Source organism: Danio rerio, chromosome 5, assembly GCF_052040795.2.
Source record: "Danio rerio strain M-AB ecotype USA chromosome 5, GRCz13ab, whole genome shotgun sequence".
Classification (NCBI taxonomy): domain Eukaryota; kingdom Metazoa; phylum Chordata; class Actinopteri; order Cypriniformes; family Danionidae; genus Danio; species Danio rerio.
In genome coordinates this window covers 39,727,653-39,752,994 of record NC_141025.1, presented here as the reverse complement: position 1 = coordinate 39,752,994, position 25,342 = coordinate 39,727,653, and the positions used below count along the sequence as shown (strand labels likewise).

Genomic DNA, 25,342 nt, shown 5'->3' with positions numbered 1-25,342 from the left:
TCATAAACGAAACTTAAAAGTTTCAGACTTTTAGAGAGGATTTTTACTTGCTAAAAATAAGGCGGAGGTGGTTTCCCAATCACTTACTGATGGCTAATTAAAAACAACCACATTTTACATTATTCTTGTCATCTTATCAAGTAAAACCGTATCTTATTAAACAAGGCTAAAATCAAATGTAATTAAAAAGATGACCAGTGCATGAGCATTAGTTCTCTTGGTCGCCATGACTGCTTGCCTGATTTTTTTCAAAAGGCAGATTGGTACAAAATTTAATGGTGGCAGCCACCTTGTCATTCTCCATGCAGGAAAAACCCTTCTTTAAGATCTGATTTTTTTAGAATCACATATTAGATATGCAAAGACATGATCAGAGCAGGTCAGTGTGTTAGCATGAACACAGAGCATTCACACACACACACCAAATAATACCACACTGAGCCAGTGATTAAGAAGTGTTTGTGTCCTGCACGTTACACCTACTGCAAGTTACCTCCACCCCCCCCCAAAAAAAAAAAAAAAAATACAAATAATAATTAATAATAACATGGAATTTTTTGCTTTAAATTTGTTGATTTTCATATATAGCTTTCAAATCTTTTTAAGTAGCAGCATTTAGTATATTAAATTATGCAATCAGACATGTAGAGAAACAGATTTCATAATAATGAACTACCCTCAGCAGTAAACCAATAATAAATAACAATAAATTAAATGTAAAAATATGTTTCATCATTAAATTACAAAAAAACTTTTGAGATATAGTTGGTATATTTGGGAGGTGATGGTTAAACTATTCTTATTTTTATTTGTTGTAGTGTTTGTTAAAAACAATGTATCTGTGTACTTAAAATTAATTTGCCCTCATAATCTTTAATCAGATATTATAACCCATGGTTTTCGTTACATGTCGTTGCAAGGGCACCACACCAAAATACAATCAGTAAGGACAAAATCGAACGTGCATAAAACGTGGTAGAGCTTCAGATGTGATGTTGCTTTGACACTTGGGTAGAAGTTTGCATGGAGCTCACTTCTTTGGTTGCTGCTCCTCAATTCTTTTTCGTGCTTCCCTATTCTTGCTTCCTTTCCATGCATATTAGCCCCATCAAGATGTGAGGTAATGATACAAGAAAATGATGTGAGGACAGATAAATTTAATCCACACTTTCTTTAGAGTCACCTCAAAGCGTCTTAATTTCTTGAATGTGTACATCACTGATTTTTTTAGGGAGGCTCCGATCGATATCGGCCGATCTTATGAACTGATTGCAGGGGTTTGTTCATGAGTTTACAAGCAGAGGCACATGCGCACCTGGGTCATACATGCAGCAGCTACAACATGTGAGGAGGTAAATGATGCATGGGGCATAAAATACATGCGACCACTGTTAATACAGTTCATTGGTACAACTTGTATGAGTGATGGTCTCTCTGTTGCAAATATTGTATATCCATTGTTTTGAGCTGCTGTGACGTGAGCGGAGCAACCAGCCACATCCAGTGTCCAACCGTATGACTTTTCCCAGAAGCTCTGCAAGTCTCCTGCATATTATCTATTATTTTCTGTACTACGGCTTCTGTCCACTCTAAATGGTTATAAGAGACATGCTTAGGATTATATGCAGTGATAATATATAGAGTTATATGAAGCTACCTTAGTATATTATCTTAGGTAAGGAGAGATCTACACTTAAATATCATACTTAAAGGGAAAATGTGCTTTATGCAATGGCAAAGTTGCTTAAGCTTGAAGCATTAGAATCGATACTTGGTATCGGCAGATCACCATGACAAGAAATCGGTACTCGGTAGGGCTGTGCGATTAATCGAAATCGAATCGCAATCACGTTTTGAAATGTTGCGATTAGCTAATAGATTAATTGATATATATATATATATATATATATATATATATATATATATATATATATATAAAAATTAATTTCAGTGTGGTGGAGAGAGCGTGGCCGAACACCCAGAAAGTTGGGAGAGGGAGTGGAGACAAAATAAAAAATAAATAAAATCATCACTTACCTTAACGCCGACCCTGTCTTCTTCCCACAACAAAGAACTGTTCTACAGAGGTGCCGAAACTCGGGAAGAAGAAGAAGACAGGGTCGGGGTTAAAGTAAGTGATAATTTTATTTATTTATTCTGTCAGTGTTTCTGCGACAGCTCTTTGAGTGCAGGTTGTCGCTCGGCTCTCTCGCTTTCCTTAAGAAGGTGTCTCTCCAGCCCAATCACTAGAGAAAACAGGTATTATTAATTATTTCTGATTGGGCTACTGACTAGCCGCTGGTGTCTCCACTCGCTCTCCCAACTTTCTGGGTGTTCGGCCATGCTCTCTCCACCACAGTCGGTAATATGGGAATATTTTGGTTTCAAAGGCTGCATTTACACTGCACTGTTCAAGTGACTCAATTCCGATTTTTTTTTTCTCCCATGTGGCACAGATCGGATATGGCCCATATACGTGTAAGCAGGAACAAATCACATGGATTCCAATTTACTCAGATCAGATTCAGGCCTCATTCATATGTGGAAATTTATCCGATATGAATCGGATCTGTGTTCTCGTTTCTGCAGTGTAAGTAGGTAGATCGGATTTTCATCTGTCAATGCTAGTCGCGCATTAAAAACAATATCGAATAACGTCAAGTCTGCCACTTTCATTTCAGAACAGACTTCAGCAGAGTCTTCCACCTTAAATCTCATACACGAGGACTTAAACAGCTTTTATGTTGTCATATACAGTAGCACAGGCATTTAAGCATATTAACGAGAGCGAGAAAGCGCAATTTCGCCACCTAACCAATATAAAGTAATATAAAACTAGTGCATAGCTACATCACATGCTTAAATCACGCCATGGACATTACATTAAGATGCCTAAATTTTTTTTAAAAAGGCCATATATCAAAAGAAGATGGACAAATGAGAACCTTTCTATCATAAACTATAGCAAAACAGCTTGTCAAAAGCTGCGAACAGATTACATACTGGAATAGAAAAAAGAGCACTCTTTAATTATATTAATAGCTGTTAGTCAGTGCCCGCTCTTTTTTTCCCTGCTTATTCCACCTTTGCCGTGTGCTGTTTAAATGCAGACGATCGGATACGAGTCACCTTTAAAAGATGTTGTAAGCAGGTCAGCAAAAAAATCGGATACAGTCATAAAATCTGAATTGACCACCAAGATCTGCACTGTGAATGCAGCCATAGTCACGGACACTGAACAAAAACAGGTCATTTGTAAATTAATGAGCTGGAGCTTGACTACAAAATTAAATCGCAAATTGAATCAAAATCGCAATTTTTGTCAAAAAAAATAAATAATAAAAAAACAACAACACACAATTAAATAATTTCCTTAAATCGCACAGACCTAGTACTCGGTATTGGCCAATCACCATGACAAGAAATCGGTACTATGTATCGGCTGTAAAAATCCTAATCGTAGCATCCCTACTGATTTTGCTTGCATATGGATATTCTTGAATATTAGAGATAATTATTTATATTGTAATAGTTTTAACCTCCACATAACCCCACATGTCTGTCTTATTAAGGATGAACTATTCACAGTTAATAACTGGATTTTAGTTGTGCTGAAAAGTATGTCACATTTACAATTACTTTATACTAATTATTCCCATTAATTTGTGTTTGAATTTTCAGCTGTAGTTAGCAATTGTTTTAACTTTCACTCGCATCACATTTAGTCAACAAACATTCTGTAAGCTGAAGTGATTAATGGGAGACCCAATTGTCTAATAACAGACACATGTTCGGAAAACAGTCTGCAAGACTTAATGGGCACCCGATGTTCATTAGGTGCAGGGCCACCAATTTCTAGGACAGAAGCTCAAATTATGAATCTTTATTAGGGACGCTTGTAGTATGAAATTTAGCCCAGTTACTTGCACAGATCACAATAAGGGCAGCAAGTGTGCTTAACTTCACTTGTCCTGAAAGTAAGGCCAGAACATTTTAATCGCCCCCGGGTGGCGGACTGCAGTATAGGTCATAAGCTCTGCTCTGCCTGTAAACAAAGGGGAAGCGATCCAAAAAAAAAAAAAAAAATCAAATGAAGAGATAGATTTTTCAAAATAAATGTTTAGGTTTCTGTCATTTTAAGTAGTTATTGTCATTCTTATGTATGTTCTTGTTTGTTTATTTGAAATATTTATATATTTGATGCTTTAAAAACAAAGTGTGGTGTCATGATTGAAAGCTTGTGAATAGGTCAGTAGGTTTTGTTCAGTGAAAGCAACTGGAGACACTGGGTCCATATGTCTTACAGAACGGCTTGTTGAAAGATCAAGAGAAATCACACTCTGCTAGGCCAAAATCAAATGCATTCCCTAGATCACATTTGGATCAGTGTGGGACTTTATTGTTACATGTATAGACATGTTTTTAATAGTACTGCTGTATGCTGTCAGATACACTTGATTTCATACAATAATGGCATTTAGTTTTTTTTTTTTTCATTTAATTAATTAATTAATTAATTAAGTCATACTTACTAGCTTACATACATACATACTTCTCCATATTGTTTTTCACATTTGAAACAGTTGTATTTCAGCCTAATTTAACGCTTTTTAATAAACCATATATCAATCTGCAATTTTAGACGATAATAAATAACCATTCCCAATAATTGACTCTTATGATTGGTTATTGGGACCAGGGTCACATATAAAAAGGAACTTTAACCTCAAATAGCTTTCTGTCTGCCAGTTTGGTGTGATTTGCGTAACCAAATTGAATATTGTAAAATACTCAATGGAAAATTTTCAATACAAAACTCCTGATCACACAGTTTTCTCTAAGAATTATAAGATTGCACAAATACATTTTTTTCCAAACAGCAGAAAAGTTCAATTCACGTGTGTTTGTATATTTTCATGATGCACATAAATTCAAAGCCGCTTTACAGAATAGGCAGGTTTCTACTGCACAAATAATAGCAATGTGATTATAAGAAATTACTGTGTTTATGTGGCAAATTGTTCAGCAGGCACGGGCACACATAGGGCTTAACCTATGCAGAGCACATGCCCTTTTTAGTCTTGGATAGAAAGTGCCCTTCCAAAACGATCTGAAGTGCCCCCGCAACAATTATTATGTGATTGTAATACCAATATATGGACATTTTATCAGATTTGTGTGGAAGAAAGATTAGGCAAGGATAAACATTTGTTTAATCTGCAATGGCGGTACAGCTGTAGCATGACTGTGGAGTAATGAAATAAATTATGTGAAAGCTTGACCACAAATTATGGCGAATGTGCACATACTCTGATTTAACTGATTTACTGATTTTTATTTTTTCAAGTTGGCGACTCGGTGGCCTCATAGCAATAAGGTTGCTGGTTCGAGTCCAGGCTGGGCCAGTTGGCATTTCTGTGTGGAGTTTACATGTTCTCCCTGTGTTTGCTTGGGTTTCCCCCACAGTCCAAACACATAAGGTGAATTGAATAAACAAAGTTGGCCGTTGTGTATGTGTGTGAATGAGTCTGGACGTTTCCCAGTACCGGTTGTAGCTGGAAGGGCATCCGCTGCGTAAAACATATGCTAGATAAGTTGCCGGTTCATTCCACTGTGGCGACCTCTGATGAATAAAGGGGATGAATTAAAGGGACTAAGCCGACAGAAAATTAATGGATGAATTTTCAGTCTGTAACTCAAAAATGAAAATTCTGTCACCATTGACACGTCTGGTCTCGCATTAGCAATCTTAAATCCATCCAATTAGTAAGAAGAAACTTTATAAATAACCAAATCATCATACCTGGGTCATGTTACTCCACCACCCCGACTCCACTCCGCCTTCTCTTGAAGTGAATGGGGAGTTTTTGCAGGACCAGGCCTGAACTCTGACCCCTCTCTCCCGATTAAGAGGGGAGCCCTGGGCTCGAGACCCTTCCAAGATCAGAACTCTTTCCTGGGACAGCACGCCAAATACGTTTTATTCAGTCAAGCATCCGTTAAGTGCAGTTTCGTGAATTGACATTGTATGGACAAAATTGGACAATTCTCAAAATATCTTCTTCAAGGGGTGGACAATATATCATAAAATTATTGTTATTGTGATAATAATATATAAAATATACAAGTCACAGGGAAATGCAATATATTAAATTAATTTTATATGCAGAGCATTCTGTATGAATAGTTTGTTCATATTCAAATCTGATCAAGGAATTTACAAACTTCATCCTTACACATACAGTAGGTGCTGTTAGTTGAAGCCAGAGCTGAGAATAAATAATAATGCAAAGAGAAAAAGGACAATGGCCAATAAAAAACAAAATTTCCACCAAGGTTTTCGATCATTCATGGTGTTTTAAAGTCTAATGGCTCTGTTTTAATGATCTAGGTGCACAGTCTAAAGCACATGCCACAAAAGCATTAGGGTCGAGTGACTTTTGCTATTTTAAGAACAGAAAAATTTGGTTTGCGCTGCGCCGCATGGTGTAACATGGTTGTGCTTATTCTCTTAATGAGTTATGGGTGGGTTTTGAGCTCAATGTTCAATAAACCAATCAGAGTATCATCTATCATTCCCTTTAAGTGTCAGCTTTATCGCGCCATGGCAAAATAACAACACACCAACAATGCGCCTTAGATATAAATAAATAGATTTGCTATTTAAACAACGTAGTGCAAAATGTGAAAATTAGCTTAGAAAAATTATATTACATGTTGATTTTAATTTGATCAATGCACAAATATTGTTATACACAAATATATTGTTTTAATCGCTGATAGAAATGCATTTTTAAAGTTATCATAAGTAATATTGTTATCGCAACAATCAACAACATAACACATTTTCCCAGTATCCTGCAGCCCTCTCTTCTTTAATGTTCCACAGAAGAATGTCAGGTGAGTTAATGAAGACAGTGTGAGAACCTTTGCCATTATATTTTACCCCACACAAGCACTGCGTCTTGATTGTCACACCTGAATAAGGTTTATCCCTAATCGCACAGAGCACACGTCGCTAACACATGAGCACAGGTGCTGTGGTGTGGGTGGACCCACTGATTTCCCTGTGGGTGGCACTCCCAGCATGCATGCGTCTTGGCTGCATCTGTCATTTTTCCTGTCTTTGACTTTATCTCTGCCTGAGCTTCTGAGCGTGATTTAAAAACAATAAGCAGATTGAGTGAGTTTGATAAAGCAAAGTGAACATGCATAGGCACACACACACACACACATGCAGACTGGAGGCTACAGTGAGCTAGAGGACTGGAGACAGACAGAGAGGGATGTGGACGGCAGCAGACAGTGTTGCTAGGAGACCGCACACAGTGACTGGTGTGAGAGACATGGTTTCACATCCCTCCCCCATCCCGACAGCACACTTCCTTCCCTCTCCGTCTGTTTTTCGTTCCCGCTCCCGTGTTCATTGTCTCCCCCGGTCATCCTTCTTCACTTGTCGCTCCTAAAGTAAAGGTTCCTTATTGTTATCGATGGTTCCATGAAGATGCCTGGAACCGTTGCATTCCACAAAAGATTTACGCTGATTTTTAGATGCTGGAATTGTTCTAGCTGCTTGAAGAACTTAACACTAAAAGGTTCTTTAGGGAACTAAAAAGGTTCTTCTATGGCATCACTGTGGAAGCCCCCCCTTTTTTTATTATTGGCACCTTTATTCCTGTCTGTCTGTTCTCATCTGTCTGTTTGCTCATTTCTGCCTTCCCTTCTTCTCTCTAAGCATTTTCTGCCAGACTCTTTAACCTTCCTTAACCTCTTAAATATGGTCTCCGCCCTCCTTCCTCACTATTTCCACCTTTCTGTCTCCCCTGTTCTTCTCTGTGTTTAAATCTAATTCATCTCTGTCTGTGTGTCTCATTGACTCTGTCGTTCGGCACGAGAGCGCCGAGCTTCTGAAGTGACAGTAGAGCAGTTGCCAACGCGGCAGCTGGCCGGTCACCATGACAACAGCCAGGTGCAGTGTAGAGGGACAGGACAATAAGTGAGGGACGGCTTATGTGACTTCACAAACACACACACGCACACACAAACAAATGCACACACAAAGATTTTGGGTAAAGCTGTGATTTCGTCTGTGATTTTTATTGCTGTGTGGGTGTTTGTTTATTCTGTGTGGATGTATTGTTCTGTGTGTGTATTTGTGTGGGTGTATATGATATGTGCATATCCCATCTGTTCTTCAATGATTTGAATGATCTGACCTTATGACCCACACATCTATATTAATGTGTGTGCATGTGTCTTTTACTTTGTTACACCTGATATGAAATGCCTGAAGGAATGTAATGTGCTTATATGTGCATGTGTATGTACTGGTTTTGGTGGTTTATAAGGACAGAAATATGTATAATGACATGGGTGCAACATTGTTGTACTTTTAAGGTGGTTTACAAGGACATAACTTGTGTCTTCATAATTAAAAATTCTTGAATTGTGGTAAATAGTGGTGGGCAAAGCGAGGCTTCATATAACACTGAAACAGTCGAAGCAAATGTGTCGAAGCTTCGAAACGATTCAAAACCCCACTCTACAGTGACACCTAGTGCTTATGTATTGAACTGGAACAGCTTCCACAAAGAAAAGTTGAGCAAATGCAGGTATTAAACCGCTCTTTGTAGAGTTGAACCTTTAAGTGATTTAGTGGAGTGGCAAGGGTTTCCTGACTACCATGCAGGGATAGTGGGTTCGAGTCCAGGCTGACACAGCTATTTTGAAATGCTTTAATACCAGTTGGTAATGCTTTGTTCAACCCATCACTGGGAAACCCATACACACTCATGCTCACACATAAATACAATATGGACAATTTAGCCTACCCAATTCACCTATACTGCATGTCTTTGGACTGTGGGGTGTAGCACCCAGAGGAAACCCATGCGGATGCAGAGAGAACACGCAAACTCCACACAGAAACACCAACTGACCTAGCCAAGACCAGCATAGTTCTTGCTGTGAGGCGACAGCACTACTTACTTCGCCACTGCGTTGCCTCTGTGGCCAGAAGTTGACGAGAATTATTTATATTATTCACTACATTTCCCATTGTATTTTATTAACATCTACCCAAAACCTAAACCCAACCATCACAGTACTGTAAAAATATTAATTATTGTTTTACACTGCTACAAAAAATGATGCTAAATTGATGGCGTACACGCAGCTGTATCCTAACTAGACTACACCAGAAAAGAGTAACATTAATAAAATACATAAAATCATGATTTCAGAGTATTTGAACAAATCGGGATTCAAACCCAAAAGTCATTTGAAGCACAGAAACAACACGCACAGTCCACTTTAAATCAGTGTTTCGGATCATGCTTCGATGCAGTGTTTCGAAACACTTGTGCTTCGGGATCTCGACACTGTGTAGAAACGTCAGTTTCACATCAGCCATTCCTCGTGGTAAATACTTAACATAGTACTTTTACATTAAACATTTGCCTCAGGTTTCTAGTGAGGGTTGAATTGTATGGTCTAACTTTATATTAAGGGGCCTTAACCAGTACTTCATTTATAAATGGATAATTTCTGGAACAAAACCGGGGAATAAAAGTAACTGTGAGCGACGTCCGCCACACAATTCCAGTTTTCCTGGAGCATGATGTTACTAAGCAGTTAATACAAAACAAATGAGCACATTTCTCAATGGTCTTTAATTATTTAGTGCAATATAACGTTATGGGTAAACAATGGCTTAAAGCAAGCAAACAAACAAACATGTAGCTACAAACATAAATCGTATAAAACATCAATGTTCAGCTTACTAACACCACTGACATTCCGTTCACTATTATGTACCGAACGAAAATGACTCACTCAGTCTAATTTTTAAAAGGAAAAGCCCACAGTTACCTTCTCCGTCATGCTTTCTGGCAGACTTAAGATCGCTTTGCTTCTGTCTCCCACTATCCTGATCCATTGGCTCACTTTCATCTTGTCAAGATCTCTTTTCATCAGGCTCATTATCTGATTTACTTGTGGTTTAAAAATGCCATTATTTATTTTTCGCTGCTTACTGCACACAAAACAATAATCACCAACCAATGAGAGTGATTGTAAATGTAAGAAAGCTGATTGGTCGAAAGTGGCTACCTTTATGTGTGTGGGCTCACACAGTTAACACAACTTTGCTCACTGTTTTTCACTCAGACTCATTCACGCTCTCTCACACACACACACATGCAGGTATTCACCACGCAAAAGTGGTACAGGAGCCGGTAAGATCTGGCTCAAACTAAGCACTGGCCTTAACTAATATGTACTTACACGGAAGTTGGTAATTAATTACAATGTACTTATTGTGTAAGTACGTGTTTTCACATTGTACTTATGCTTGATTAAATATGTGCATGTAATTACATCTGTAATTTAAGTTAAAATGTATTCAGATATACAGTAATTTAATAATCAAATGGAAAATAATACTGCATAATCTTCAATAAAATTGATCGTTATTCATTTGTCAAAGTTGCAAATGGTACAATTTCATAGACCTAAATGCTTTTAAAACCCTCTAACAGTCACATGCTTTAAAAAAAAACCTTAAGAAATGGTAAAATATAATCCAGAGCCAACCTTGTGTATACTCGCGATGTGACTATTGCGAATGATCACATTGCGATATTGATGCTGAAAAAATATATTGTGCTGCCCTAATCACAAATACATCACATACTGGAGAAGATGATCATTAATTTGGCTTTAGCGCTGCTGTCATTAGAAAAATTGTTGAAATTCTGTTCAAAATTCTAGTTTTTTGTTTTGCTATATACACATTTGTTACACTTAATGGCATTTTAGTGTCTTAGTAAAAATGTATGATCATAAAAAAAAACCCTGAGATTAATAAATGTATAAGTTGATATTAGAAATTAGTGAATTAAAGCTATTAAATGTAGTCCTGGCTGGACCGGTTGGCATTTCTGTTTGAAGTTTGCATGTTCTTCCAGTGTTGGTGTGGGTTTTCTCCAGATGCTCCAGTTTCCCCAACAGTCCAAAGACATGCGTTATAGGTGAATTGAATAAACTAAATTGGTTGGAGTGTAGTTGTGTGAATGAGTGTGTATGAGTGTTTCTCAGTACTGGGGGTTACAGCTGGAAGGGCATCCGCTGTGTAAAATATATGCTGGATGAGTTGGCGGTTCATTCCGCTATGGCGCCCATGATGAATAAGAGACAAAGCCGACGGAAAATAATTGAAGCTATTAAATGTGTTTAAAAAAATCTTATATATGTTAAACAGAGGGCAAATATCTGAAAAATAATGAAAATTTAACAACTGCCTTCAACTGTAATGTCAACGCTTAACACAGTAGGAGCTACTTGTAATGTAGATCACTCCAAGATGTAACAAAGAATACCTGTCCTGTAGTTTCCAAAATGAATCTCTAACTATCTTCTGAAGTGGTTTGTGTGATCGGATTCAGTCTGTAACTAATGTCTTTCATCTACATTTGCATGAACCGCCTCAGTGAAAATGCATAAAGTGTAAATAGATCCGTGTATGAAGTAGTAAATGCAAAAAGGTATTTCACACCAGTGACTCGTCTTTATATTTACGTTGTTGTATGATATACAGTAAGCTTGATGGAATCAGTCATTCTCAATGCTGTATCTGCTGCTGTCATACTGAAGTGCACCTTTATTTATGTGGTGTCAGTTACAGTATTAGACTGTCACTTTCTGTGCCGTTTGAAATTGTATCTGTTTGTAATAGCCTCTGTTTTTAGTGAAGTAACAGTATCTGTGTTTTCTCAGGCTTTATGTTCTGGGTAGTGTCATATTGTTTGTTGTAGAGAGTATTGATCCATGGTGTTGGGTTTATGAGGGGAAAAGTTTAAGGGAAACATATTCATGTAATCTCACCAGGAAAAAGAATATCCACACACGTTAACTCTCCAGATATCTGTCTGTCTTGCTATATAGTCATAGCCTGGGGGGCTTTCATTGATTCCTATTTTCATGCCAGCAAACTGAACCTGTATACTCCACACCTCACATGTGTTATACAAACATGTGTATCGATCAATACATTATATGATTATGAATGACAGTTGCTGTGTTGGGTTCGCCTTCAGCACACATTTCTGGACATGTAGAATGAGAATGGCATCAAATCCATTGACAAAACTGTCACGTTTTTATTCTTTTTTCGTGGGTTTGTATTTATTTATATAGTAGCTGCTAAATGGATGTACATTAAAGCACATAAAGTACACTCACCGGCCACTTTATTAGGTACACCTGTTTAACTGCTCGTTATTGTAAATTTCTAATCAGCCAATCACATGGAAGCAACTCAATGCATTTAGGCATGTAGACATGATCAAGACGATCTGCTGCAGTTCAAACCGAGCATCAGAAAGGGGAAGAAAGGTGATTTTAATGACTATGAACGTGGCATGATTATTAGTGCCAGACGGGCTGGTCTGAGTATTTCAGAAACTGCTGATCTACTGAGAATTACTGACATGTTGAACCTTGAGGCAGATGGGCTACAGCAGCAGAAGACTACACTGGGTGCCTCTCCTGTCAGCTAAGAACAGGAAACTGAGGCTACAATTTACACTGGCTCACCATAATTGGACAATAGAAGATTAGAAAAACGTTTCCTGGTCTGTTGAGTCTCAGTTTCTGCTGTGACATTTGGATGGTAGGGTCAGAATTTGGCATCAACAACATGAAAGCATGGATCCGTCCTGCCTTGTATCAACAGTTCAGGCTGGTGGTGTAATAGTGTGGGGGATATTTTCTTGGCACACTTTGGGCCCATTAGTACCAATTAAGTATTGTGTCAACGCCACAGCCTAACTGTGTGTTAGTGCTGACCATGTTCATCCCTTTATGACCACAGTGTATCCATCTTCTGATGGCTACTTCCAGCAGGATAATGCACCATCATAAAGAGCAAATCATCTCAGACTGGTCTCTTAAACACGACAATGAGTTCACTGTACTAAAATGGCCTCCGCAGTTACCAGTTCTCAATTCAATAGAGCACCTTTGGGATGAGATGTAATGGGAGATTCGCATCATGGATGCGCAGGCGACAAATCTGCATGATGCTATCATGTCAAAATGAACCAAAATCTCTGAGGAATATTTCCAGTGTCTTGTTGAATCTGTGCCACAAAGGATTAAAACAGTTTTGAAGGCAAAAAGAGGTCCAACCCGATACTAGTACGATACCCGATACTTGTAAAGTAAAATGGACGGAGTGTATGTTGACAAGTTTGGGGACAAGCGGATAAAAAACAAGTTAAATAGTTTTGAAATGAATGGATGTACTGTATGGATTAATTTGAATTACATTTTTATTAGTTTTGCTTTCTGGGAAAGATCTAAATAGTGCACACTAAAGGTCTAGCATAGACTTCACACAGTCACATACTGTGTGCCTTGCCAGGCGTGGACCCTGATGCACACCTCTCAAAAAAATTGTAACATAACATGTTGCAGCAACACAGAGCAAAAGATTAGCGATTGGTCGGTTTGGTAGCGGTGACAAGTGGACGGGGTCGAGAGCTGTGGGAGTGTGTCAGAGCCAGTGGCATGATTGTTTAACAAGTGTTTGAGTTCCCTGAGGATCTTCAGATGGACACTTTTGATTTGTGTTTACGATTAAAGTTGTTAAACGTTCACTGATTCTTTCTTCCTTGAGTTAGTGTGGCATTGAGCTACTTCTCCAGGAAGAGTGGCGCACTCAATTCTGGCATAAACTCAAATTACGACAAAGAAACTCGACACAGTTGAACAGAAAAGCCTCAATGCCTACAAGTGTTTCTGTGTTATTTAATGTTATTGACTGTAGTAAACACGCATTCTGATATGATACATAGTCAAACAAATTCATATTTACTGAGTTTGTTTTGGTGCATAAAAGTGTTCTTGGAGCTTCGTACTGTTACAGTTGAACCACTGAAGTCACATGGAATGTTTTGACAATGGTTCCTGCTCTGGACTTTGAGCGTCTCAAGGTCATTATTGTCTATGTGAGAGCTCTCAGATTTCAGCTGAAATATCTTTGTGTTCCGAAGATGAATGAAGGTCCCAGGGTTTTGGAATGACAAGACGGCGAGTAATTACAACGCAATTTTCCTTTTTAGTTGAACTAACCCTTGAATACACAAAGTTTCATGATTGGTTTTTGACATGTACATGTTCTCAAGATCATTTCAGGCCCTGTATTGATCTTATCTTGATGTCATTAAAGTGTGGAACATGGGTGAACAGAGTCTCGCTAGCCCATTTTTCAGGTAAAACAATGCGGTTGTTAAGAAATGGCACCCTGGAGTTCAGGAGTGTTTGATTGACTGTTTCAAAGCCTCAAGAAACATTAGAATATGTTGAGATGTGAGACAGTCATCATCGGGAGGTGGGTAGTGTCAGTGTTGGTGGAGCTGCAAATGATGGCCACTTGAAAAGTGTTTCAGAGTGCAGATGCCTCTGTGGCTGTTTCAGCAGATATTGTGGAGGCAGGAGGACGTGTGGGAGGATGGAGAAACATGAAAAGGTGGAATAATGGTATATGTTATAGGCTGAACTCTTCATTCATAGTTTTGTTGAATTGTGGTCACAAAGAATGCTGGAAAACTTTAGTGAAAGGTGTGGTGTGTGATGGGGTCTTTTAGGGAAATGAATCGAGGGGTATTTTTCAAATATTTCCGAAGTGATGTTTAATAGCAAGGACATTTTCCACAGTATTTAATATTATATTTTTACTTTGGGGAAATATTCATTTCTTCAAGTTTGGCTGAAATAAAACCAAAAATGAAAAATATTATTAACCCCTTTAAGAATTGTTTTATCGATTGGCTACAGAATGTATTAGTGTTTTGTTCTACGACTTGCCTAATTAACCTGTCTTGCCTAGTTAACCCTAATATCCTAATTAATTTTGTACATTTAATTGCACTTTAAGCTTTATGCTAGTATCTTGGAAAATAACTAGTATTCACCATATTCGTGTACAAGCCGTCGCAGACATTTGAATGTTTTTGGCTGGAGACTTCCGGTCTCATTCACTTCCATTCATTTTCAGACATTAAAAACAGCTCGTTTTGCTGCTTGATGTTGCAGACTGATATATTTTTTTTTTATTATATTATTCTATTTTGTCTGTATAGTCATGCAAACACTTGTTTGTTGAGCAAATAGTTTAAAAGTTTTCTGTCGTTTATTACTTCTTGTCATTTCTCCCACAGACAACTGAATCGGAAGTTCTAAAACAATCACAAAAACGAGCGCACTTCCGCATTGAAGAAAAAATAAAAACATAGTTATTCGAAATGAGTTTTTAAAGCTATTATGTTTAAAAATATGTTGAAAAGATCTATCACTTAAACAACTTTCTTGAAAAATTTTGAAAAAAAATTATTTCAATCTACAACTGTATATCACTGAAAAACAAAGTTTTGCAATGGCAGTTTTTTCCCCCCAATATTATACAGCCCTACCTTTTTCTGATTTAGTTTGACCTTGTTTTATTTATTTATTTAGTGTAATTAGAAAGTTTGCTGATGCAGGTTGTGTTTAACAGATTGGCAAAGTTACATTTGCAGAACTAGAAAAGTTAAGTTGGGTTAACTAGAAAAGATAAGTTGGAGTAACTTGAAAATATAAGTTTTGAGAACTAAAAAATCAAGTTTGAGTAAGTACAAAAATGAATCTGCGGTTAAACGTTAAGGTGCGGTAACAAGAAAAAAATTAAGTTATGAGAACTAAAAAGATTAAATTAGGGTAACTAAATGTTAAGTTGGCATAACTAGAACACTTAAGTTGACTTACTATAATTGTTAAATTGGGGTAAAGCATCAGCATAGTGATGCCTTTTAAAGGTACATAAAGAAATATATCAGCCATGATCATCTTTCTTCCATACAAAGGAGTTTTCTGCCATGAAGTCTTTGGTACCAGGCATGCCATTAAAGCAAGCAATGCAAACTAATTGTGAAAACCTTCTGAAATTTTTCTAAACAGATGACAACTACACTGATGTTCTTTCAGTTTTGTGTGCCATATGAATCAGTATTCCACCTTGATAGCAATGCTTTATTTTTGTAGATAACAATCGTATTTTTTCTACTCGTATTTCTTTTATTGAATTTTATATGGGTCTCGACAGTATAAAAAGCGTGTGATTAAAGCTTTTGTTTAGACAGTATGTCCGTAATAAACATAAAAACAAATAAATCTCTTGCACATTTGAAAAAATTGTTTCCTAGTGTGAATGTTTAATGATTGCAGCAGCGTTGGGCTAAGTTCTGATAGGTTTAAGCCTAGAGTAAATCATAATTAACTGACTAAAATGTTTCAGTGTCCGTAACTTGACAGTGCAGTGAGCTCACTTTTCTAAATCATATTAATGGATGTGCACTATAAATGCAGGTGTGTAAGTGCTCTGCTCAAATCTCCATCCCTTGGCTGAGAGCTCTGTTACTCTCAAATGAGCAAAATGTAAAAATACTGTAAGACTAAGGAACTGACACACTACCAATAAATGTAGTTAAACCCTATTAGTATACAGTTCAGAAAGAATAAGACTATAGGTAACAGTTTACTTGAAGGGGTGCTCATAAGACTATCATTACATCGTCCTAGTCACATTACTTCACCTCATGATTATAAAGGTGATTTTATAGATGTATTAAGTGCCATGCGCTCAGTTATGTCATTTTTAAAAGAAAAGCTGACATAGTTTGAGATGTATTTGTTTTGACAACTTGACTAAACAAATGCATCACAACCTGTCAGTATCATGACAACTTGACATTATCAAGAAAACATAAATTGTCATTATTCTGCCATAAATAGGATTGTCATAAGCCCATTATAATTGTATCATGTATATTTTTTGTTATTCATATTTTATATCACTTTTTGCAGTGGAATAAAAAGAATTTAGAATTTTTTTTTGCATTTTGCATTTTGCCTTAGAGTGACAAATGAGTCTAAGCAAACAGAGAAAATGTAAATGATATCCAAGAGCCTGACAGCTTATCCGTAATAGTAGTAAAAGTATTTTTATGAACAGTAATATGTCAAGAATCACTAAGTTCTATCTTCTGTCTGACTTATGTTTTAAGATTTTCATTAAATTAATGAATGTACCATATAAACCAAAAATAGCACACAAACACAATACATTACCTGCCAAAAGTCTTGTCGCCTATGTGACAAGGAGGACTGCATCCACACATCTCTGCAATGACTCAAATAACTTATTATTAAAGTCATTTGGAATGGCAAAGAAAGCATTCTTGAAGGACCCCCAGAGTTCCTCAAGATACTTTGGATTCATCTTCAATGCTTCCTCCATCATCTGACCACATGCTTAATAATGTTCATTACTGGTGACTGGGCTGGCCAATCCTGGAGCACCTTGACCTTCTTTGCTTTCAGAAACTTTAATGTGGAGGCTGAAGTATGAGAAGGAGCACTATCCTGCTGAAGAATTTGCCCTCTACTGTTGTTTGTAATGTAATGGGCAGCACAAATGTCTTGATACCTCAGGCTGTTGATGTTGTCATCCACTTTGAAGATCTCTCGCATGACCCATATGTAATGTAACCCCAAACCATGATTTTTCCTTTACCTTCACGGGTTCCAATAAGTCTTCTGCGGTATTTGTGATGATTGGAATGGAGTTCAACAGATGATTCATTGGAAAAATCTACCTTCTGCCACTTTCAAGATGAACAACTAGAAGTCAAGTTATTATTTGTTGATTTTACAACTGGAATAGATGACAAGACTTTTGTCATGTAGTGTAGTGTGTATGAAATAAAATAATATCAATAATTGTTGTAGAATGTTGAAGTCGTTCTCAATACTTTAACACTTTAAACAGACAAATCTATTAATTGAATAAGAGCAAATCTTTTTCCTTTGGTTTAATCCCTAATTTTCAAGAGTTGCCACAGCAAAATGAACTATCAATTAGTCAGATGTACTCATATGTGGCATTTTATGTGGCAGATGCCCTGCAACCGCAAGAAAATAATGGCAAAAAATGTAGAGAGTACACAAACTCCTAGTGCTGGGAAACTATGCAGGTCTTTGGACTGTAAGGGAAACCCGAGTACCTGGATGAAACCCACGTGAAACAGAGAGAACATGCAAACTCCACACAGGAATGCCAACTGGCTCAGCCCGGACTCCCCATGACCAGCAACCTTCTTGCTGTGGGGCAACAGTGTTAACAACTGAGCCATCGTGCTGACTAGCAAATCCTACATACTTTGCAGGACTTTTTTACTTCTATATGTTCCAAAAAATGTGTTATATATGTTGTTACATATAAAATAATCTTTATCAGGATCTATGTTGATAAAGTGTCAGTCTCAGTTCATGCAGTTTAATTTGCAGGAGGTGCGATGTTAAGTCAAATCTAAGCCGTATACATCAGTGTGGGACTCTGTATTGCTCCATATTTGCCTTCAGCTCTCCTCTACTGTAAGATCTGACCCAGATAGCATGAAGTTTAACTTGCAGGCATGGGTTTAATGAGTAATTATATAAATTCATTTATTTTTCATTCATAGCTCTTCCTTGACTTGGGCAAAGACTGGAAGTAAAACTACACGTGTGATACAAATCATCCTCACCCGCTTGCGTGTTTGCGTTTCGTGCTTGCTCGTGTGTGACTTTATGAACCAGTTAGCGATGCATGACTGCGTAAGTAGGTGCCTGGATGCACATGAATCATTATGTGGCATGTATGTGCGTATTCAATGTGTTTGTTCTCTACAGGACAATAAAACTGTGTGAAAACATTATATTCCTGTTACCTAGCAATACTGCTGATGCGCTTGACGTCCACCTATATCTGCACATTCAGCAACACACTCCGCTAACCCACTCACCTTCTTCTCGTCATTGCTCTCTATCTCTCTCAGTTCATGTTTCTCTCTGTCTTCCGCACTTTCCCTTTCTCTCCATGCTGGAAAAACACTGGAAATGCACAGCAGTTGACAGCTGTATCCTTTTTAGCCAATCAGAGCTCTCTCTTGTACTACCCGGCACTCAAACTCTGAGCACTCTGTACAATATCTGCCCCACAACAAGCAGCTCAAATGGGCTCTCTCTCTCTCTCTCTCTCTCTTCTTCTTCTCTTGCAAGCTTGTTCTCTCTGCTGCCAGAATGCCTGTGTACTACATGTGACAGCCTGCATTACGGACTGCAGATTTACACAGGCACAGCCGGGGCAGCCCGGGGGCCTGAAGCCAGCTGAGCTTCTCATGCTTACTCAGATCTTCTTCTCGTAGAGAGAGATGCTACATGCCCTTTACAGGCCGCTGTGATGGAAATGAACGTGCAGTGGGGAGGATTTAGAGTCACAACCTGAACATTTGCATCTCTTTAGATCACGTGTGTGATGTGTAAATGTGCAAGATGGCTCTGAAGGCGGGAAGTGTGACAAGTGTTTTAAGACAAGTGTTTTCCAGCTGGTGGGACACAGGCCTGTTGTAAAAAGAACAAAAATATATAATGCATGAATAAATAAATGCAAGAGTAATTGTATTAGGCTGTGTTTCTGTCATGTTATTTTAGCACAGGTGATAAAGCAAGATAATATAAATATAATCAGTAAAAATCTTTAGTACGTTTCAGCGCATTGTCAGCAAAAGTCCAATATTGCGCTCAAAATACCAAGCACAGCATCGCATGGCATCATTGGATATTGAGTGTTATCAGCCAAGCCAAAACTTAGTTATTGTTACCAGGAAGTCGAGTGGCAACGAAGTTAAGGATCCATGTGCCGTTTATTAAGGGTGCACTCACACTATGCTGTCCGAACCGTGCCAAGGTGTGCTTCCCAATTCATTTGACAAATGTGAGTTGTCCGAATCAGGCCCGGGCGCTGTTCAGTTGCCTGGCCCTGGCTTGGTTGGAAGAGGTGAGCCAGAGTGTGGTTCTGTTGGGTTTGACAAGGCAATAGTACATAAATCCTTTACTTAAGTAGAAGTAACGATACTCATGTTTAAAACGAATCTGGTAAAAGATGAAGTATTGACTACAATTTTGTACTTAATTAAAAGTAAAGTACCGCCTCAAAAATGTACAAAAGTAAAAAATTACTCGTTTCAACCACAGTCCAAAGACATGCAATATATAGGTAAATAATAAGTAACTAAATTGGCAGAAGTGTATAGGTGTGTGTGTGTGAATGTGAGTATCTATAGGTGTTTCCCAGTACTGGGTTGCAGCTGGAAGAGTATCCGCTGTGTAAAACATATGCTGGAAAATACGGTGGTTCATTACACTGTGGTCCCCTGACAAATCAGGAACTAAACTGAAGGATAGTGAGTGAGAATAGGTAATTAACTAGACCTCACATCCTAATGATGCATTAATATAAAATAACTTATATTTCAAATTTTTATGTAAATAAAATATTTGTTGCTAAATTTAAAACGAAAGTCACAACCATGGTAAAAAAAATGTAAGGTGTAGAAAGTACAGATATTTGTGTAAAAATGTGAGGAGTAAAAGTAAAAAGTTGCCAAAAAATAAATAAATACTGGAGTAAAGTACTGATACCAGAAAAATATACTTAAGTACAGTAACAAAGTATTTGTACTTCGTCACTTATGCTTGGAGTGTGGGTGTAAAGCATGCCTGCGCCCGAAACTGAAGATGCAATGCCACTATTAAGGGACTGTTTCATATGGATTTATTTATCATTCTTTCCTTTCAATTAATGCAAACTGTCGTAGTTTATCAAAGACATAAACCCCTCAGACATTTCTTATAATTTATGAGCGTCAACTGTTTTGGATCTGTTCTGCAAAATACTTGACCGTGTCACCGCCTCCCAAATGACTAAAATGATATAACTAAAGCAATCTTCACTGTGCTGAGAGCTCTTTCTGTTAAGCTGAACAGCCGCATCACCTATGAAGAAGCGTGCTTAGATTTGGAAGGCAAAATACAATTTGAGTGCAGGGTATTGGGGGAGAGGGGAGAGGGAACAATCGCCCTTTGTCACAATTCAAGGCAACTGTATCTTGTGTGAGTACACCCTAATAGAAGTAGTCAGACAGGCAACGGTCAAACGGGTAGCAAACAGGAGCATAAAAGTAATCCAAGATTGGTAGTAAAAAAAGGCGAATGGTAGGGATAGCTGACGTGAAACTTATGTTTCGACAGTGTCAAGATCCTGTAGTGAAAGTGTGTTCGAAACGGTGTGCTGAAGCATGATCCGAAACACCCAGGTCTTGTGACTAAAGTGTTTTAAAACACTAGGTGACGGAAGCGATTCTAAGCATTGGTCATTTCAGAAACGTTTCGAGACCTGGCAAATCTGCGTTTAAATCTGCTTTGCTGCAAATGGCCCGGGTTCGAATTCTGACAAATGCAAAGTACAAATAATTTGAAACTATGACTTTATTTATTTTCATAATGTTACTCTTTCATGACCAAAACAAGACATATTTAATTACAACGTGTTCATTCGGATGTCAGACCAATGTTAAAACAAAACATGTTACAGAAACAGAGCATTAAAAACGAATATATGTAGCTGTATCTCCCTGGATTCAAACTCATCATCCCTGAATGCTAGTGTGGAACTCTCAGTATTACTCTATCATTTGAAACCTCAACTCTATAATGTGGGGTTTAATAACTCAATTTGCTGAACTGTTTCTTTGCTAAAGCTGTTCCAGAGCAATACATAAAACATTACCATTAGGCATCACTGTAGAGATGGGTTTCGAAATGTTTTGAAGCTTCAACACAATTGCTTCAACTGTTTCAGTGTTTCATAAATCTTCGCTTTGCCCACCACTAGCGAATGGTCAGTATAGGTGGCAATGAATCAATAAAAGGAAAACAAGAAAACAAGACAAGGACCAAAACACAGAAAATCTAGACAGCAGTGTCCGAAATAAAGGAGAGCAAAAGCAACAGCCTTTATTTTCTGTGCGTTTGCCATGGTTAAATGAATGAATACTAGAAACTCATAGATAGCTAAATATTTTGAAGGGAATATGAAGACAACATTAAAAAATTCTATTTTTATTGCTCATTTATGAATAGAAATGTTTTTTTTTTAAATATAGACTTTTTCTGATTCTAAACAAAACAATAAAAACGAGCATTTTTCATCTTGCGCTCACGGACCTGCTTGGACAACACTGAAATACATAACATCCGGTCCGCCGGTTACATACGGAGTTGCAGGAGTTAAAATATTTCAATGTATCCACAGCTCAAATCGGATTCAAATTTTCCACATACGGAGATGATCAGAACTCCACTGGAAATGAACAACCGGTCTGTCGCTTGTTGTTTGTCGTGTTCAGTGGAAAATCGGCTTAACGCTTTGTAATGCTACAGATTAAAAGTGAACAAGACTCAGCAAAGTGTGTGAGAATGTGAGATGTATAAATAGTTCAAATAATAAGTCAATCATGAGCTTCAACTGTGTGTGTTTGTGTCATCTGAATGCTTGACAGCTATAACAGGAGTGATGGGTGCTTCTGGGAGTTGTAGTTTAAATCATGAGAGAATTGTAGTCCTGGTGATATTACTTGTTTTCCAGTGATCTGCTAAGCCTAGATTGCTGGTGAACCTGACAGTTATTGGGGGTTTGAGGGGTGCGGATTGTGGAAAGTTTGCATATATTTTTAATATAGATATATAGTTCTGGTGTAGCAGGAATTGATGATTTCAATCTCTTTAAAACATAGGATGTATTAATTTGAATAAATTTTCTAATTTTGCACAGATGTTATAAATTTGCAGCTAGTGAAGGAAACATGGAAACACAATTAATTATTTGGTTTAGTATATTTAGAGTTTGTTTCATTCATTTTCGAAATAAATCAAGAATTCTGCAATAACAGCAATAATAATAATTAACAAGTTCACACTTACAGATATTTGCCTGAAAGTGGAATATTCATATTTAGTGTGCTGTCTTGGGAGAAGACTTTGATTTCAGAAGGACACCCTAACTAGTGTTATTTCTCTTGTCAGTGAAGCTAGAAATAGCAGTTAATATTAACAGTAATGTATTAATTACATATTTATATTTTACATTTTTATTTTAAATTGGGGCGGCACAGTGACTTAGTGGTTAGCACGGTTGCCTCACAACAAAAGGTCACTGGTTTGAGTACCGACTAGGCCAGTTGGCATTTCTGTGTGGAGTTTGCATGTTCTCCCCGTGTTAATGGGGGTTTCCTCCGGGTGCTTCGGTTTCCCCCTACAATCCACAGATATGTGCTATAAATTATTTAAATAAACTACATTTCCCGGAGTGTAGGAGTGTGTGAATGAGAAAGTTTATAGGTGTTTCCCAGTGCAGAGTTGCAGAAACTACCTTTAGATTATTTTGTTTTCAGTTTGGTAAAAGGGTTATACTAAGCTTTGGTAACTAATTTTTGGTTTTGTTATTTTGTTTGATTTTAGCGTCACTTTTAGCCTCTTCGCCTGCAGGGTTTATTGGTTTTGGATTATTTTGTGGTATAAATTGTATATAATTTACCTTTTGTGGTCGCTTGTTGTTATCTATATTCTTCTTCTTTATTATTAACATTTTCTGTATATCTTAGATTTTTGTATAATAAATTATTCTTTATTTTTGGCAGTATTTTGGTTAATGCATGATTTCCTTTTCCTCCCTAGATTAACATCGAAAAGTTGTAACAGCGGTATAAAACATATGCCAGAATAATTGGGGATTCATTCCACCGTGGCAATCCCTAATAGAGAGACTAAGCTGAAGGAATTGGTGATTGTGTTTGTTTTAGGAATTTGATACATTAATAGACATTTGGTAACTTTAGACACACATTTATGCATTTTATATATATATATAAAAATAAGCTTTTAATGGTTTTTTAATGTGCTATAATGTGTTATAATCCCACTTACGGTCAAAAGGGAATATAAACAGCTGCTTCTTCTCTTCTCCTGTCTGAGGCACTTTTCCTCTCAGTTTTTAGTGAGTTGCGTCCAGAGGGAGATGGGACTTGAGCATTAGACCCTCTGTAATGGACACTTAATCCAAACTCCCTTCACTTTTCCACATTAAAAAAGAGCAACACTAAAGAGCAGCAGAGAATGCGGCGTAGAGATATAGAGATTGCTGAGTAAAGCACTTTCACTAAGCGTCTGTGCTCTGTTAATTGTTTCAGTTCATTTGGACGCTGGGGATTTTATGTTATCAGAAAGACTGGAATTAATTTGCATGCCAATGAAAATGCCAGCTAACCTTCACTTCTCTCATTTGCAGGTAACTGGGACGGGGGAAAGCTTTTAAATCCATCCCCCTGCTCCTGATTGGTCCTCTATACCATGAGCTCTGGCTCCGCCCAGGATGTGGCGGTGGAGAATTTCCTGCGTGACATAGAGAGGCGGGGCCAGTGGCTGCACTGCGCTGTGATTGGTTGTGAGGAGGAGCATCAACGTGGCGACATGAACCTGTTGTACCGCAAAAGTCGACTGGACTGGAGACACCGAGATCAGGAGGGCAAGAAAAGGTAACCAGCGAGAGAAATAAAGCTGAAAGACAATGAAGAAAGTAAAGAAAAGAAAGGATTGCATCGCAGAAAAAGCTTTTCTTAGATTTATTTTAGAAAATGATCTTGTTTTTTCTTTTGCCGTACAATTGTTTTGCTTGTTTTAAGGAAAAACTCACTTAATTTTGACTTATTATTTCTGAAAACAAGACTATGTATGTTTTGCTTGTCTAGAAAATGCTTCTTGATTTAAGAATTTTTTGTTATTTGGACTAGAAACAAAAAACCTAGGCAAAAAAAGCATGCATGCATTGGAGAGCTTCGGTGAAAGGTAAAGGAAAGAAGTGAGGGAGAGGAAGATTAGTAAAATCCTGACTCGATAGAGAAGGTGAGAAAAAGGTGAATGAGGAGGGAGGAGAGTGGAATGAAAAAGATTATAAAAGAGACGAGAGAGGGGAGCAGCAAGATTCAGGAACATGAAACGATTAAGAGTGGTCTTAACTCTGAAATAGAGACATTTGTCTTTCATATTTTATGCAAAGCATCCAAATCTTCTTTTCTGGTTGACAGACAGAGATACAGAAGAGAAAGAGAGCATGATATATTATTCCAGCGCAGCCTTCTCTGGTGCACAAGTAAATCAGCAGACGCGAACAGTAGTCAAAAACAGCTGGAGTACTTGACAATCTGTTTTTATTTTTGTGAAATTATCGTACTGATAAATAGAATTATTCATATGTTTTTACTTTTATTTATAAAACAGCTACACGTTTTTAATTAATCATGTATCAATGATTAAATTTCATTAATAGGATAATATTAAAATTGTGCTGGTAATTATTTATCACTGTATA

At 37.5% G+C, this 25,342-nt stretch overlaps 1 protein-coding gene across 2 annotated transcripts in view; it reads left to right on the top strand.

Moving 5' to 3' along the window:
• The window catches only part of nyap1 (neuronal tyrosine phosphorylated phosphoinositide-3-kinase adaptor 1), a 76,226-nt gene that overhangs the window by 18,235 nt on the left and 32,649 nt on the right, over positions 1–25,342 (top strand). For both annotated transcript variants that reach the window (XM_087253746.1, XM_087253747.1), the window contains one exon: positions 24,263–24,509. In XM_087253746.1, the coding sequence (XP_087109872.1) occupies positions 24,325–24,509 (185 nt within the window). In that variant the 5' untranslated portion in view covers positions 24,263–24,324. The remainder of the gene's footprint in view (positions 1–24,262; positions 24,510–25,342) is intronic.